A 16,540-nucleotide genomic window follows, 5' to 3' on the forward strand; every position below is an offset into this window, starting at 1 on the left:
GAGGGAAGGGGGCTAACGTGGTTCCAAGGCTCTGCCCCCTCTGTGGTCTGGTTTGCCTTCCTCTTCCTTTCTTAGGCCCCTTCCACTCTCCTGGCCCTCACACCCACGCCTGCTCTCCATCCTCCCTCAGCTGCCTTCCAGAGCAGCTCCTCGTTCTGCTGCAAGTCCTGGAGGGCATGGGATGGAGCCTTCTGCCACAGGTGAGGTGATGAGGAGGTAGGGCTAGCTTCCTTGGAACCGGGTGCCCTCACTTTGCCTGGCTCCCTATATCTCTGTCTGTCTTTGTGTCTGACCATCCTCTCCCCCTGCCTTATTCCCTTTCTCAAAGTCAGACCTGGCCCCTGCCATGTTTCTGCCCATCTCCTGCATGGATGTGCCTGCATTTCCATGAGCCTCTGCCTTCTCTAAGCTCGGGACCGCGTGCCCTCTGCCTGTCTCACCTGTGCCTCCACCTCTGCTTTGTTGACCTCTCTCTAACCTCACTGTTCTCAAGTTTCCTGATTTTCCTTGCATCTGAAGGTGACCCAGGATTCTTTCCTTGTTCCAGGATCACCCCCCTCAGCTCTCCTGGCTCCTCTATCCTAGGCTGGCTCATCCAGCCCTCTCCTCTCCCCTCCTCTCTCAGCACCCTCCTCTGCTGTGGCTCGGCTGCCAGTCCTCACTCACCCCCCCTGTTGCCTGCTGTTCTCTCAGCATTCAGATCCTGCTCTGCCTTTGCTTGGGGAGCTTGGATTCTCTGGCCATCCCCTGCATCTGCCTTTTCAAGGTAGATGCCCTTTAGGGCCTTTTCTCTGCTGATCTCCTATTGCTCTCCAAGTCCCCCCCTAAGAAGAGCAGCGGTCCTAGGGTTTGGAAATGGAGATGAATGAGAGGAGAAAGGTGGGAGGGCCTGTGGATCTTCTCTTCCTACTTCCTGTCTCTTTGCTGGTTTCCCTGGTCCTCTTGTCCCCTAGTTTCTTGAGATTTCTTCCTCTCTCCCCACTGCCTCCCTCCTCAGGTTTTTTTTTTTTCCTTTCCTTTTCCCTTTCTCCCCTCTCTTTCTCCTGTAATCTAACACTGGGCATCCCTCCTTCCTGGGATGGGCCCCTGCCTTCACTCTGACAACTGCATTCAAGCTCAGAGGTCAGGGTGGAGGATGGAGCAGCTTGCTGGGAGTGGCTGTGTGTGGTGGGGTTGGGGAGATTCCGTCCAGAGTTGAACCAAGGTTTCAGGAGTCTCAGAAGAAGGCTGACAGTCCCACTGCCTCCTGAGCTCCTGCCCTCCATGGGCCACAGTCCCAGGCTTTTGCTAAGCAGCCCAGGTGTGGCAGTGACTCTGGGGGCAGGCTTCTTTAGTTGAAGTGGGGCTTGCTTCTTCCTCCCAGCCCCCCAGCAAACCATCCCCTCCTCCTCTTCCCCAGAGTCCTGCTCCCACGTGACTCTCCCCAGGCCCTCATCTGCCTGCTTCTCCTTGATATGGCCTGTCATAAGTGAGCCAAAGATGCCCCCTCTTCCAGCAGGTGCAGATGAGGAGGGTCTCGGGAATGGAAGTTACAGTGAGAAGAAATGAGGGAGAAGAAAGGAGCCCCCTAGATGGAGGGGCCAAGCCCTGGGAGATGAGGAGGAGAAGAAGGTGGGCTGAGGGTCCAGTTCTCTCGGTCAGATGAGAGAGGGGCACTGGCCTCTGGGGGTGGATGGGGACAGTGGTGCCTGTGTCTGGAAGGGTGATGTGTTACGCAGCTGCGTGTCCTTGAGCCCTCTCGGAGACCTGCCTTGACGGAGGCCGGGGGTCATTACCCTAGCTGCTCAAGTGGGTCACACCTTAGAGGGAAGGCCTATACACTAAACCTCCTCCTCACGGCCCAGCCCTGGTGTTGTCTGTGGTGCTGGTGGGTTAGCATTAAACAGAGCTACGATGTACCACCATAGCAGATGGGCTTCTGTGCTCTAGGAGAGTCTTAAGTGTTTCCCTAAATCTCAACTTTGAGTGTTTCTGAGCCAGGGAGAGGGCTGGGGGAGAGGTGTCGGCTGCTGAGGGGCAGGTGAAGGGGAGCACAGGCAGCACCGCACGGGGTGGGGGGATGCTCCCCTCACAGGCTCCCGTCCTCCCCCCGCCCTGGGGAGGCCTCCTTGGTCTAGCCTGGGGAGAAGCCCCCCTCCTCTCCTCGCCCCTGTGCCCCACCCCATGCCAGTGGCAGGCAGTGAAGAAGAGTCCAGAGGCAAAATCTCACTTAGAGGAAATTTGCTTTATTCTGCTTCCTCCGAAAGAGCTGCTTTATGGGCTCCAGGGCTGGGACTCTGGTGGCACCCTCCGGGCCGAGCAGATCGAGAAGCTATGACAAAGCTACTCCTCATTCAAGCCCTTTTGAAAGGAAACAAAGTCCAACTTAGCTCTGGCAAGGTAGGCATTGGGTAGGAATGGGGGCAGAAAACAAAGGGAAGAAGGGGCACTTGGAGGGGTGGGGAACTGTTGTGTGGCCTGACAGGGACCCCCATGGTGGCGGGAGATGTGTCCTTAGGATTGGTGTGGAGGGCAAGTTCTGGAAGGTAGGGCTGTGGGGCAGGCAGAGGGAGCTGTATAGGCAAAGACAAGGGGTGTTCTAGGATGTCTGTTTAAGGTTTGCATCACAAGCTTGTAGGCCAAAACTAGGTAAGGGAAAAGTGAAGACTAGCAGATGGATATTGGAGTATACTGGGTATATATCAAGTGGGATCTTCTAGGGTTGCTGACCACCCTAGGGCTGGGGTTTGCAAAGTCACTGAACATGAGAGCCGGAAGAATCTTAGATTAGAAGTCACAGAGGACTGAATCACCTTGCCCTTTGGGGTCCCCAAACTTTTTACACAAGGGGCCAGTTCACTGTCCCTCAGACCATTGGAGGGCCGCCACATACAGTGCTCCTCTCACTGACCACCAATGAAAGAGGTGCCCCTTCTGGAAGTGCGGCGGGGTCCGGGTAAATGGCCTCAGGGGGCCACATGCGGCCTGCGGCCCCGCGGCCCGCCAGCTGGGCCGTAGTTTGGGGATGCCTGCAGGGCCTTGTGGTGCAGTTGTGGCTGATGCATGAAGAGGAGGCATTCTCGTGTGGGGGGCGGAGTCTGGGCACTGATGTGGGGAGAGTGCACTGCTATGGAGAACCAGTGACAAGGTCTGGGGGTGGGGGTGGGAACCCACCTTGGTGCCGATGTCACGGCTCTTGGCCCGTAGCTTGTTGACCTGGGACTCAGCGATGTCCGCCCGCTCCTCCGCCTCATCCAGCTCGTGCTGCACCTTGCGGAACTTGGACAGGTTGGTGTTGGCCTGCTCCTCCTGTGAGGGAGCGAAGGTGGGGAAAGAGCTGAGACAGGGCCCAAAGATCTCAGCCTTCCCGCCTGGCCATGGGCCTTCCTGTGTCTCCCCTCCAGGCTTAGTCCCCAGCAAGGTCACTCACCGCTTCCTCGGCCTGGCGCTTGTAGGCCTTGACCTTCAGCTGCAGCTTGTCCACCAGGTCCTGCAGCCGCAGCAGGTTCTTTCTGTCCTCCTCCGTCTGGGGGTCAGAGGAGGCCAGAGTGAGGGCAGCACAGTCACAGAAGGCATGCCCCCTCCCCCACTTGTCATTTTTACCCTCAACGTAATCTCCTCATTCAGTTCTACTTTCTGATTTGCACCAAACACTTGAGTTCTCCTTACAGTTTCTCATCCCTCCCTAAAAATGTATAAATATTTTTAATGATTTGTATTACAAAAGGGTCTAGGAAGCTGATAGGACTCTTGAAACGGTGCACAAAAGTGTGTGTGCGTGCTGTATCGGGGAGTGGGCTACTGGAGGTCCTGGGACCTCACGGAGGACAAACCCCGTAATTCTAGGACCCAGCAGGTGTTGGCAGTGACTGGCACTACAGGTGTGCTGGGATCTTTTGAGCTGCAGGGAAATGATATAGATTTGATTGAAGTTAAGGATAAATGTGCATAGAAGAATGGTGACTTTCTGGATTGGGCAGAAACAAAATCTAACTGGAGTCTGAGTCTAGAAAATACCACGGAAAGCTAAAGTCTGCACCCCCTTGTGTAACTGAAGTTTCGCAATTTGTTTGAATGGCTTTGGTATATTTTTGGTGTATTTTGGCAGTGATGGTGGGAAGCCAAAGCTTGGCCATATACTTGCTTTCTGGCAACCTGTGCAGGGTGAGCTCTGTCTGGAGCTCTGTGTGTGTCTCCAGGGGACAGTCTGAGGCTGAGTGCAGAGGTGGAGCTCTTAGCCAGCAGTCTCAGAGACTGACCTCCAAACCGGGGGACACTCAGGGTAAGACAGGTCTTGGCGATGTAGAAATGGGCATCCAGGGCGTGTACTCCCACCCCTAACCCTGGAAGAGGCTCACTGAGAGCACTTCATTCTTCTTGGGTGGTTGTCACTTGGCTTCAGGCCATGGCAGAAGGCCTGGCCACCCACCGCACCTGGTAGGTGAGCTCCTTGATGCGCCGCTCGCTCTTCCTCATGCCCTTGATGGACTCTGCGTTGCGCTTCTGCTCGGCCTCCAGCTCGTTCTCCAGCTCCCGCACCCGGGCCTCCAGCTTCTGCAGCTGCTTCTTGCCGCCCTTGAGGGCGATCTGCTCGGCCTCGTCCAGCCGGTGCTGCAGGTCCTTGATGGTTTGCTCCATGTTCTTCTTCATGCGCTCCAGGTGGGCGCTGGTGTCCTGCTCCTTCTTCAGCTCCTCCGCCATCATGGCGGCCTGTGGACAGGAGACAGGTATAAGAGAACCGGGGTCCATATCTCTTCTCCCACAAGGATCACCTTTTTCCCATCCTGGGGTTTGCTCCCTGAGGCCCTCAAACCCATGGAACTGCAGAGTCAAGTTGGCCTTATAGCACAGTGGCCTGGCCTGGATCCAGAGCCATTATTCGTGTCTTTAGGGGAGTCTGGAAAGTAAGGGGCACTCACATCCGTGATGGCCTTCTTGGCCTTCTCCTCAGCGTTCCTGCATTCCTGCACCGCATCCTCCACTTCAGTCTGAAGCTGAGACAGGTCTGCATCCATCTTCTTCTTCTGGTTGATGAGGCTGGTGTTCTGAGGGCCAGAGTGGGCAGAGCATGAAAAACATTGAGCATCCACAATTGGCTTCCAAACCTCACCTGCTGGGTCCTACTTCCCTCCAGGAATGCCCAGGAAGCCACTCACCTGGGAGTGCAGCAGCTGCACCCGCTCGCTGGTCTCGATCAACTCCTGCTCGGCCAGCTTCCGAGACCTCTCTGTCTGCTCCACCACAGACCGCAGCTCCTCCAGCTCGGCCTGCAGCAGGTTGTTGCGCCTCTCCACGATGGCGATGTTCTCCTTCAGGTCATCATTGGCCCGCACTGCGTCATCCAGCTGGATCTGGGTGTCCTGCGGGTCAGGAGGACGGGCATGAGAGAGAAGCTGGCACCTGCGCCCATCAGAAGGCTGTCACAGCAGACTGCACGCTGGTGGAGAGCCCATTGTGGTGGCTCAGGAGGGGCCTGTGGGTTTTCTCTGCGATGGCCCTGGGGCAGAGGGATCTGGAGCTGTGATGGGACACAAACACCCAACTGGGCCATGTGGAGGCCGTCCCTCTCCGGGAAGCTGACTTCCTGACCTCCATGTACCTTTAGCAAACTATGGAGGTTCTTGACTTGCTTCTGGGCCTCAGCAGCCATGCGGTTGGCATGGCTGAGCTGGATCTCCATCTCATTGAGGTCGCCCTCCATCTTCTTCTTCACACGCAGGGCCTCATTGCGGCTGCGCGTCTCTGCGTCCAGGGAGGTCTGCAGCGAGTCCACCACGCGGAGGTGGTTGCGCTTGGCCTGCTCCATCTCCTCGTCCTTCTCAGCCAGCTTCCGCTCAATCTCTGCCTTGATCTGGTTGAACTCCAGCTGGGCCCGGAGGATTTTGCCCTCCTCATGCTCCAGGGAGGCCTGTGGACGAGTGGGGAGAGAAGGTCCAAGGCAGAAAGTCAGGGCACAGGGCAGGGGTCTGTCTGTGAGTCATAGATACAAAGTGAATTCAAGAATCGTATAAATGGATTAGTCAAAGCAGCAGAGAAAAAAGAAAATAGAATTTAAAAGAAATAAATAGGCCTAACAGAAGGTGATACAGGCCTCACAGAGAAAGCTAGCAATGAAGACAAAGAGGAAAACGAAGAGAAAGGTGTTGCCAAGGAAACAGACACAATCAGGCATAGAATGTAAAAATCTCAAAGTGGGAGGCAGAGGTGGAAAGGGGGGGGGAGTGAAAACAGGAGATTTCTTCTAAGATGTAATAGGTAAAATATTTGCGTTCATTCATTTCACAATATTTGTTGAGTGCCTACTATGGGCCAGGCATTGTTTTATTGAGGATAGAACAATGAAGAAATTGGCCAAAAGGGAGATGAGAACAGGTACCACAGCCTAGAGCTCTGCCCCCTGCCCCTCTCCCCCCTACACACCTCGGCCTCCTCCAGGGCCGACTGCAGCTCCAGCTTCTCGGCCTCCAGCTGCTTGCGGACCTTCTCCAGCTCGTGGATGGTCTTTCCACTGGATCCCAACTGCTCAGTCAGGTCGGAGATCTCCTCTGTGGGGGGGGGGGCGAACAACAAAGTTGGCAGCTTCCCTGGTCCATTAGGGGAGGGCATGCCTCTTGGAGGCCCTGTGTGGCACCATGAATGGGCACTCTTCTCATCCCTCCCAGGCCTCAGGCCCCAGCGCACCCTGAAGGTTCTTGTTCTCCCTCTTGAAGGTCTCCAGGTGCTCCAGGGACTCTTCATAGGCGTTCTTGAGCTTGAAGAGCTCAGTGCTGAGGGAGCGCGCCTCCTTCTGCGAGGACTCCAGCTCCGACTGCGACTCCTCGTACTTCTGCTTCCATTCAGCCAGGATCTGTGGAGACAGGCTTGGGGCTCACTGTGTTGCCCCTGCCCCACCTCTAGGGGCTGCCCTGGCCCCTGGCTGCGCTCAGCCTCTTCCCAGCCTCCATGGAGGATGTTTCTGGCCTCCACTCATGGTGGTGCCCCTGCTCTGCCCCCTGGCTGCGGCCGCCACCAGGGCCCACCTTGTCAAAGTTCCTCTGCTTCTTGTCCAGGGCCGCAGCCGCCGCATTGGAGCGCTCCACGTCCACCATCAGGTCCTCGATCTCGTTCTGCAGCCGGTGCTTGGTCTTCTCCAGCGACGAGCACTTGGCATTGACGGCCTCCACAGCCTCCTCAGCCTCCTGCAGCCGCTGGGCCAGCTTCTTCCTGCCCCAGGGGGTAGAGGTGGGCAGTGGTGGGAGAGGTTGGGGAGGATGAAGGGTGTGGATTTGGACAAAAGGAAATGACATGAGTCTTCTGGAAAGCAATTCTTGAGAACTCAGAAACCTATAGGAAAAGCCTGAGAAGGGGCTTCAGGAGGCGGAGAGCTGGGCTGGCAGAGTCTTGGTGGCAGTGAGTGAAGACCCTCAGCACCTAGGGGGCCCTTCTGGATGACATCCCTCTGACCCTGGGCCAGTCTTTACACTGCAGACACGGAGGGTGCATGAGCTTCTGCAGGCCACCACCCCTTCTCCTGACATAGCACCCTGACCCAGCTGGGAGCATTCTGCCCTCAGACAAACCTTTTGTTCGTCTTATATTCGGATGAGAAACATAATGCGAGCAAAAAGCTTCCCTGAGAGGAGAAGGAGGCAGGGCCAGGGCAGTGTCCTCCTGTGTTGGTAAGACCTAGCTAAGCAGCCATCCCCTGAGGACTGGGCTGCACTGCATCATGCCTGCAGAGGGGCCCCTGCAGAGGCGGCTGCCCGGGACTCACTTGGCTTCCTCGAGCTCCTCAGTCCGCTGGATGGCGTCGGTCTCGTACTTGGTCCTCCACTGGGCCACCTCCGAGTTGGCCTTGGACAGGACGCGCTGCAGCTCGGCCTTGGCCTCTAGCTCCTCCTCATACTGCTCCCGGAGCAGGTCGCAGTCGTGCCGGGCCGACTGCAGCGCATGGGCCAGGGCGTTCTTTGCCTGGGAGGCGGGCACCAGGAGGTGGGCTCAGCCTTCTCCATAATGCAACACTAGTCTTGCCCATTTCCTCACCCTACTTTCAACAGTCTCCCATGGCTCACCTATCTCTAAATCCCCAGTGGACCTGGAGTGGCTTACTGAGTACTAATAAGAAAGTACGCCCATGCAGCACTGCACTATTTATGAAGAGCTTCATGCCCACCACCCCTGTTCTCCCCAGGGCAGCAGGATTTTCATTCTCCCCGCATGTTGAGGGGAGGAGACAGAGGCTATGAGAGGTTAGGTGATTTCCCCACAATTGCCAAGCTCTTAGAGGCAGGTTAGATTTTGAGCCCTGCCTTTTTATAAAGTTTTATTCTTCCCCTTTGTCATGAGCCCAGGAAAAGGCTAGGATTAGACTCCAGTGAGTTTCCGTCATAAGTTTCAGACTGCCCTGCTAAGTCAGGGCCCACAGGCGCCTTCAGCACTCCCGCCCCTACACCCTTCCAGGAATGGCAGCAGAAAGCTTCAGCCTGGGGGTGAGACTTTTTTTTTAATCTTTTTTATTTTTTATTTATTCATTTTAGAGAGGAGAGGGAGAGACACAGAGAGAGAGAGAGAGAGAAGAGAGAGGAGAGAGAGAGAGAGAGGAGAGAGAGAGAGAAGGGGGGAGGAGCTGGAAGCATCAACTCCCATATGTGCCTTGACCAGGCAAGCCCAGGGTTTCGAACCGGCGACCTCAGCATTTCCAGGTCGACGCTTTATCCACTGTACCACCACAGGTCAGGCCTGGGGATGAGACTTAAAGAGGCATGTGGTGGGGTGTAGACTACTAGCCCTTTTGGAATTCTGGGAGAATAATGGATGGACAGCAAGCCCCAATCTGGGGAAAAGAAATGATGTGGCTACAGGGCCAGATGCTATGCTCCTGGCAGGGGGCCAAGTGACCTGAGTCTGGGCCTTACCTTAACCTCCTCCTCCAGCTGCCTCTTGAGGTCCTCCAGCTGCTGGGTGTAGGTGAGCTTCCCTCGGGTCAGCTGGGAGATCAGCGCCTCCTTCTCATCCAGCTGTCGGGACAGCTCACCTGGAAAGGCAGGCACCAAGGCACACTCAGCTTGGAGGACCAGGCACTCCTCTCTCCTCCAGCCCCTCTCCTAACCTGCAGGCCCACTCTCTGGGGAGGTGTGTGTGTGTCTCTACCCAAGGCTGGGGCTGGGTGGTGCTCACCATTCTCAGTCTGTAGCTTGGCTCGCTGGCTGGTGAGGTCATTAACAGAACGCTGGGTCTCCTCAGCTTTGCTCCGGTGCTCATTCATCTGGTCTTCTAAGGTCCGGCACATTTTCTCCAAGTTAGCCTGAGAGTGGAGGGAACATCATAGGATGGTTGTAGGAGGCACTGAGTGGGATGTAATGGGAGCAATTAAAGAATGAGGAAGAGGGAAGACATGGAAGGAAGGAGAGGATCAGAGAACTGGGTAGAAGGAAAGTGGGAAACTGAGCCATCAAAGAGGGAAGACATGGGCAGAGTGTGAAGGTGGGTGGAGGGAATCGGAGGAAGGGAGAGGCTGAGCACAGGCCCACCTTGGCCTTGATGATCTGCTCCATGTTGGAGGTGACGTCATCCAGCTCCAGCTTGAACTCACTCTTCTCCTTCTCCAGCTTCTGCTTCACGCGTTGCAGGTTGTCAATCTGCTCACCCAGCTCCGCCACACTGTCCGCATGCTTCTTGCGCAGGGCCGCCGCCGTGGCCTCGTGCTGTAGCGTGGCCTCCTCCAGGTCCCGCCTCATCTTCTGGAACTCAGCCTCACGCTTCTTGTTCATCTCAATCTGCACAGATGTGGCCCCGCCGGCCTCTTCCAGCCTCTCGCTGATCTCCTCCAGCTCCCGGGACAGGTCGGAGCGCAGCTTCTCCACCTTGGCTCGGGCGGTGCGCTCCGCCTCCAGCTCCTCCTCCAGCTCCTCTATGCGTGCCTAGGCCCGGACATAGAGGGTTCAGACCCACCACCCGGAACCCTCTATCGGAGCCCCCGCCCCTGGCCCTACAATACCCCTGGCCTGTCAGGAACAGCAAGTCAGTCTAGTTCTACTAGTGCAGGTGTGGAAAAAAAGGATTTGGGGGAGATGGTTTAGGCAGGCACGTTAGCCTTCCTTTAGGCCAGAACATTATACATTCTCTTTACTGAAAGGAAGTGGTTGAGCCTAAGTGGTAGTGCAGTGGATAGAGCATTGGCTTGGGATGCTGAGGACCCAGGTTTGAAACCCTGAGGTTGCTGGCTTGAGTGTGGGCTCACCCCTTGAGTGTAGGGTTGCTGGTTTGAGCGTGGGGTCATAGATATGACCCCATAGTCACTAGCTTGAAGCCCAAGGTTATTGGCTTGAGCAAGGGGTCTCTGGCTTGGCTGCAGCACCCTAGTCAAGGCACATATGAGAAAGCAATCAGGCCCTGGCCGGTTGGCTCAGCGGTAGAGCGTCGGCCTAGCGTGCGGAGGACCCGGGTTCGATTCCCGGCCAGGGCACATAGGAGAAGCGCCCATTTGCTTCTCCACCCCTCCGCCGCGCTTTCCTCTCTGTCTCTCTCTTCCCCTCCCGCAGCCAAGGCTCCATTGGAGCAAAGATAGCCCGGGCGCTGGGCATGGCTCCTTGGCCTCTGCCCCAGGTGCTGGAGTGGCTCTGGTCATGGCAGAGCGACACCCGGGAGGGGCAGAGCATCGCCCCCTGGTGGGCAGAGCGTCGCCCCTGGTGGGCGTGCCGGGTGGATCCCTGTCGGGCACATGCGGGAGTCTGTCTGACTGTCTCTCCCTGTTTCCAGCTTCAGAAAAATGAAAAAAAAAAAAAAAAAAAAAAAAGCAATCAATGAACAGCTAAGGTGCTGCAACAAAGAATTGATACTTCTTAGCTTTCTCTCTTCCTGTCTGCCTGTCCCTCTTTCTCTCACACAAGAAAAAAGAAAGAGAAAGAAAGAAGAATGGTTGAAGCTTACTCTTGTAGAGAGACAAAGAGCTGTCTGTGTTCTAAGGATAGTGAAAGTAGTTTAGTGAAAAAGAATAATAAAAGTTTGAATGAGAGAGCCATGTTTGTCTGATGAGACAACTAAAGACCTAACAGCATCTGCTCTAGAAGAACCGAAGTCACAGACCATCAGGGCTGAAGGGACCTTAAAAGCTACCAGGTAACAGGGAAGGACATGGAGACCCAGAGATCTGGAGTGGACTCCCTCAGTCTTTGGCTAATCCAGAGCTGAAATAGGAAGCCAAGATTTCTGCCCCCCAGACCAGTGAGCTTTCAAGGTCTCTTCCTATGTCATCCTTGAATCACCAGCCCCTCATGGAGGTGTTCCATGTGGGAACTATCATAGCTCAGTGCCTCCCTTCATGGACACATAGCAAATGCCTGTAATGCTGGGGACAGGAAAGCCTGGAGGGGAGGCTGGGAAGCTGAGAACCAGCCCGGGGAGTCCAGCGCCCCCCCCCCTCCCGGCACTCCAGACTTTACCTGAAGCTCTTTGAGCTTCTTCTGCAGCTGACTGCCCAGGGCCTGCTCGTCCTCAATCTTTGCATTAAGGGCATTCATCTCAAAGTCCTTCCTGTGTGGAAGGAGGGAGGGTAAGGCAATGGTGGTCATTTAGGTTCCAGGGAAGCCCACCAATGGTTGTAAATGATAATAAAACAAATAAACAGCAGAATTTCATCAGAAAAACAGATTCCAGGGCTGACAGACAGTCCACCTGTGGAAAGAATGAGTCCAACAGGAAATGTAATGGGAAGAGCACTGCAGGTGGAGTGACAGATGGGCTCTGAGGGACTCGCCCTCTTTGGTCTGTAAAATGAGTGGGTTGGGCTAGATTGTTTCAAAGGCCCCTTTTAGCTCTAATAGTCTTTAATTCTGTCACTCTTACTTTGAATTGGTTAAACTTTGTAAACCTTTGTTTCCTCTCTGGTAAATTGAGGCTAAAAATACCATCTTTAAAAGGTGGATTGAGGATCAATGGGGTCATATATTTACTCATTCATCAACAAATACGGTGCCTGGGGAAGTGTGAAAACTCTTGGGCAGATATAGCACAGTGAGGATATGGATCATAATGATTCTCAGAGCTTTGATTCTCAGAGCCTTCTAAAATTCTGGCTCTAAAGTACCATAGGATTCTTGATGATCCAAATATGTTCTGCAGGCTGTTTACCAAGTTGGAAGATGGAGCTGTGAATTTTGGAAGGACTTGCAATGAGAATTAGGACAACAAGTTCATTAAAACCAAGAAATGGCCCAGACCTTGCACTGCTCAAGTGTGATGGTTGATCCATTTCTGTGGCTCCTGGGTTCTCTGTGAAGAACCTAAAAGAACCTTCTTGAGAGGTTTTTGTGTGGAGCCTTACACTGTGTTAACAGCTGATCTTCAAAAAGACTTATGTATAAAGGGGGCGAGCTGTTATTTTCCATTCCTTTTAAGTGCCCAATAGAAAGAAAGGGCTTGAAGGATTCAAGTTAGATTCTTTGCCAGGAACGATGGCTAGACCCTGATGTGCATGTCTAGGGCAGGAAAACATCTTCCTGGAGGCTTTGAGCACAGTTTTGCATCCACATATGGAAGCTGCATGAGGCTGTTGCCTCTGAGGATGGATATGTTGGGTTAGTTTAGACTTATGTCCACAGAACAGGGTGCTGGCCTGGGAGGAAAAAGGCAACAGAAACGGGAACACGCTACTTTTTTAGCCGCTCATCCAGCTGCTGCTTGTCGTTCTCCAGGTCCATGATGCTCTCCTGGGTCAGCTTCAGGTCACCTTCCAGCTTCCGCTTTGCTCGCTCCAGGTCCATGCGCACCTTTTTCTCCTGCTCCAGGGACCCCTCCAGCTGGTGGAGAGAAGAACCAGCATGCCCGTAAGAACAAATATCTTGACTTGCTGATTTGAAATCTAGGTCACTCTGGGGTTGGAGGATTTCAAGAAATATCCAAGATTTGGGAAACCTTCCCCAGAGTGGGCCAACTGTTACCAGGGGGCTGTGTGAGTACCTAGCATGTAAGGATGCTCAGTAACTGATAAATGATTGAATGAATGACTGTGGGATGAAGCCTCAAAACTACATTTATTCATTCTGCATCCTATAAGCAGCAGTTGGGTTTCAGGTGCCATGTTAAGCACTGCAGAAACAAATTGACTAGACCCAAGTTTCTGCCTAAAGGCAACTCACAGTCTAATGGCTGAGACAAATACTTTAATAATAATGATAAGACAGAGTAATAAGTGACTCAGCAGAGATATACACATAGAACTACCGGTGGAAATAATGATCACTGAGGACTGGATCCTGCCTACAATATTAACAGTCCAAAGATCCTCCTTGAGAACTTCATAAAATTCCCAGAGAAATGTATTATGTTCTTACAAGATAACCTTCTGAGTCCTGTGGCTAAGGGTAGAGGCTTGAACCTACATTGCAATAAGGAAGCCCATCTCTACTGTTGATCATATCAGTGAGCCCATCTACATGATTCATTATTTGATCGCCCTTCCCATTTGCTATTGCCTGGTTCCCTTCTAGAAAGGTTTCAGGAAAGGGAGCACTTTCCAATACCCCCCACACACACACACACACAAGCACAGATGGATATGGTATATCTAAGTCCTGTGACAATCTACTCACATCGTCCACCTGCTGCTCCAATTTGACCTTAGCCTTGGTCAGTGTGTTGACCTTATCCTCCTCAGCCTGAAGGTCATCCAGGGCCTGCTGGTGGGCCTCTTGCAGAGCTTTCTTCTCCTTGGTCAGCTTGACAATGATCTCGTCCAGCCCAGCCATCTCCTCTGTCAGGTTCTTCACCTGTTGAACAAAAGTACCATCCCCTTTAGGGTCAAAGCTCACCAGATTGGAGACGTCTGTGGAGATCCACATTGCTATGAGAATCCCCTGAGTGGCCTGGTGTTGGTGAGGGTCAGTGTGGTCTTTGGGTCCCTTGGACACCTGGGCTGGAACCAGAGGGAGCTGCCCTCACCTTGTTCTCTGTCGCATGCTTCTCTTTCTCCACCTTGGCCAGTGTCAGCTCCAGGTCATCAATGTCCCTTTTGAGCTCAGAGCACTCATCTTCCAACTTGCGCTTCTTGGCAGTGAGCTCAGCGTTCATCTCCTCCTCATCCTCTAGCCTCTCAGTCATCTCCTTCACCTTGGCCTCCAGCTGGATCTTGTTCTTGATCAGCTGGTCGCAGCGCTCCTCTGCATCAGCCAAGTTGTCTTGCTCCTGAGCGTGAGGTACAAGGGTAGGCTGTTTAGTGGGTGGAGTCTTGGCTATGGCAGTGAAAAGAGGGAGAGGCTCAGCCTCTATAGGAGGGGAGCTCCAGGACATCACCCCACTGAAAAGAACCTCAGAATGATGGGGAAGAGAAGAAATTTTAGAGCAATGTGATAGGAGCATTCCAGGGTGGGAACAGAGGGAAGGGGACCAGAAGTCTCTTTATCTGACCCTCTTCCTCTGGTCTCCTCCATGGAAGGGAGGGAATTACCTAAATATATATACTTTATATATTTACAATCCAGTGATATGAGCAGCTTTATTCCATATTTAGGATAAGGACATTGAGATTCAAAGATAATGCATGGTTTTCCCAAGGTCACAAAATTATTGAGTTGTGGATCCAGGTTGAACTCAGATGGAAAGCCTGTGTTTTAAAAGTTAGTTCTTTCCCTGCTTCCCTTTACTTCTCTCATTGGACCTCTTCGGAGGTCTTTAAAAGTGTTGATTCCAGAATCCTCTGCCTGTAAGGTGACAAGATGGTGAGTCCCTGGGTGGGGAGGTACAGGGTATAGACAAAGTTGGGTGGAAAAGCTAACAGGGGCTCAGAGCCTCACCGCCTGCACTTGGAGCTGTAGGTCATTCTTCTCCTGCAGCAGGGACACCATCTTCTCCTCCAGCTCCTTGCGGCGAGCCTCAGACTTCTCCAGAGCCTCTTTGAGGCGCCCAAACTCCTCCTTCATGTTGGCCATCTCCTTCTCTGTCTCTGCGCTCTTTAGCAGAGGCTTGATCTTAAAGAACAGCTTCATCCAGGGCCAATTCTTGACCCCCATGAAGGCCCGAATGTTCCACTGGATTATCAGCAGGGAGTCTCTGCAGAGGCCCAGCAAGAGAGCTGGTGAGAGATTCTCTCCTTCCTGCTCTGAGGCCCTGATTCCTAGACCCTTCCCTTCATCCATCCCGTCCTCTGACCATAAGGCCCACCTTCTGTCTCTGTGAGACACTCCCGCAGGGTTCATTGTTTGAAGACCCAGTGAGCTCTTTCTCCTGACACTGTCCTGAACCAGCCTGGGCCTAATGCTGGCGACCTCCTTCTGAGATCTCTCACCTGCGTTCTAGCAGCTTCTTGAACTCCATTCTGGAGAGCACACCTCGGGACTGGGCCTGGATGCGGGTGATGATGCGGCTCAGCCTCTCATCTCGCATCTCCTCCAGGAGTCCCAGCAGCCCCGCCTTGAAGAACACCTGCAGGCAAGGGGGAGAGCCAAGGGGGCCGCAGCCTCAGGGAAAGGTATCGGGGGTGGAGGGAGAGGGTGGGAGACCCTGGCTGAGCTCCCAGGGGACCCATCACCTGCTCATCCTAGACCTGGGAGTGAAATGGGAAAGACAAGACAGAAAGGAAGCCTGGTTTTCAGACTTTGGGTTGATAGAGGAAGCCAGGAATCAGGCTTCTGCCTTCCGAACTCCCGGCTGCCCCACTCAACATGGCCACGTGCCTGCAATTCCACCCTGTGGAGCTCTAGACTCACCTTGGTGTGGCCGAACTTGTATTGGTTGTGGTCAATGTCCAGGGAGCCCAGCAGCTTCTCTGCCCCTTTTCTGCTGTCAATGAACTGCCCTTCGGGGATGGCTGCTGGGTTCAGGATGCGATACCTGGGAGGGAGGTGCCCGCAGTCACCCACGTCTGCACTCATCTACTCTGCCCAGAGAATCAGACTCCCCTCCCCTCCAAGGCCACCCGGCTCCCCCTTTCCCTGAACCCACCGCTGCCGGAAGTCCCCGTAGAGGATGCGGTTGGGAAAGCCCTTCCTGCAGATGCGGATGCCCTCCAGCACGCCATTGCAGCGCAGCTGGTGCATGACCAGCGGGTTGTCCATCACCCCTGTGGCAGGATGGAGAGGAGAGGAGTTTGTGCAGAGAGCACTGGACTAAGAGCCAGATGTTCTGATCCTGGCTCTGTCACTTATAAACCAGTAACCTTAGCAGGTCAGTTAGTTAATGATATTTAATTTCTTTTCATTTTTTCCTAGCTTTTAAAAATAACTAAAGGTTTTCACATTTTTTATTGGTTTATGCTTACTATCAGAGGATAACAGGGCAAATATATTCCATTTTTTAGAGAATATACCAAGACAAGCAGGGAGTTAAACCCAGAGAGGTTAAGGGACTTGACCAAGGTCACTAAGTTGATCAGAACAGAACCAAGCCTTAAACTCATGCCCTTGACCTTCTATTTCCTTATCAGTCAAAAAGGGATAAACCGTCCTTATGTGTCTCATTGGGGTTGGAAGGCACTCATGAGGTAATGTTCATCAAAGAGCCTTATGCAGTACCCTGAGTTACACATTGCAAATGTAAGGTAGCTCTGGGGTAGGGGGACATCTCTGAGACAGCATGTGGGACAGGAGAA

At 53.6% G+C, this 16,540-nt stretch overlaps 1 protein-coding gene and 1 long non-coding RNA gene across 2 annotated transcripts in view; one reads left to right on the forward strand and one right to left on the reverse strand.

Moving 5' to 3' along the window:
• LOC136336091 (uncharacterized) lies at positions 1–2,303 on the forward strand. Its single transcript, XR_010731376.1, has 3 exons — positions 1–200; positions 1,496–1,611; positions 2,247–2,303. It is a non-coding gene; the product is annotated as an uncharacterized lncRNA (long non-coding RNA).
• Positions 2,206–16,540, reverse strand: part of LOC136336087 (myosin-7) — a 23,946-nt gene continuing 9,611 nt past the window's right edge. Inside the window, exons 18-39 of the mRNA XM_066277466.1 lie at positions 15,895–16,012; positions 15,660–15,783; positions 15,239–15,375; positions 14,748–15,003; positions 13,897–14,139; positions 13,548–13,724; positions 12,610–12,755; positions 11,400–11,490; positions 9,489–9,878; positions 9,136–9,262; positions 8,874–8,992; positions 7,733–7,929; positions 6,999–7,182; positions 6,661–6,826; positions 6,400–6,524; positions 5,579–5,887; positions 5,136–5,339; positions 4,899–5,024; positions 4,414–4,689; positions 3,410–3,505; positions 3,154–3,288; positions 2,206–2,340 (exon numbers count right to left, since the gene is read on the reverse strand). Of these exons, the coding sequence (XP_066133563.1) occupies positions 2,323–2,340; positions 3,154–3,288; positions 3,410–3,505; positions 4,414–4,689; positions 4,899–5,024; positions 5,136–5,339; positions 5,579–5,887; positions 6,400–6,524; positions 6,661–6,826; positions 6,999–7,182; positions 7,733–7,929; positions 8,874–8,992; positions 9,136–9,262; positions 9,489–9,878; positions 11,400–11,490; positions 12,610–12,755; positions 13,548–13,724; positions 13,897–14,139; positions 14,748–15,003; positions 15,239–15,375; positions 15,660–15,783; positions 15,895–16,012 (3,764 nt within the window). The 3' untranslated portion in view covers positions 2,206–2,322. The remainder of the gene's footprint in view (positions 2,341–3,153; positions 3,289–3,409; positions 3,506–4,413; positions 4,690–4,898; positions 5,025–5,135; positions 5,340–5,578; positions 5,888–6,399; positions 6,525–6,660; positions 6,827–6,998; positions 7,183–7,732; positions 7,930–8,873; positions 8,993–9,135; positions 9,263–9,488; positions 9,879–11,399; positions 11,491–12,609; positions 12,756–13,547; positions 13,725–13,896; positions 14,140–14,747; positions 15,004–15,238; positions 15,376–15,659; positions 15,784–15,894; positions 16,013–16,540) is intronic.

The sequence above is a fragment of the Saccopteryx bilineata genome, chromosome 4 (genome assembly GCF_036850765.1).
Source record: "Saccopteryx bilineata isolate mSacBil1 chromosome 4, mSacBil1_pri_phased_curated, whole genome shotgun sequence".
NCBI classification, from domain to species: Eukaryota; Metazoa; Chordata; class Mammalia; order Chiroptera; family Emballonuridae; genus Saccopteryx; species Saccopteryx bilineata.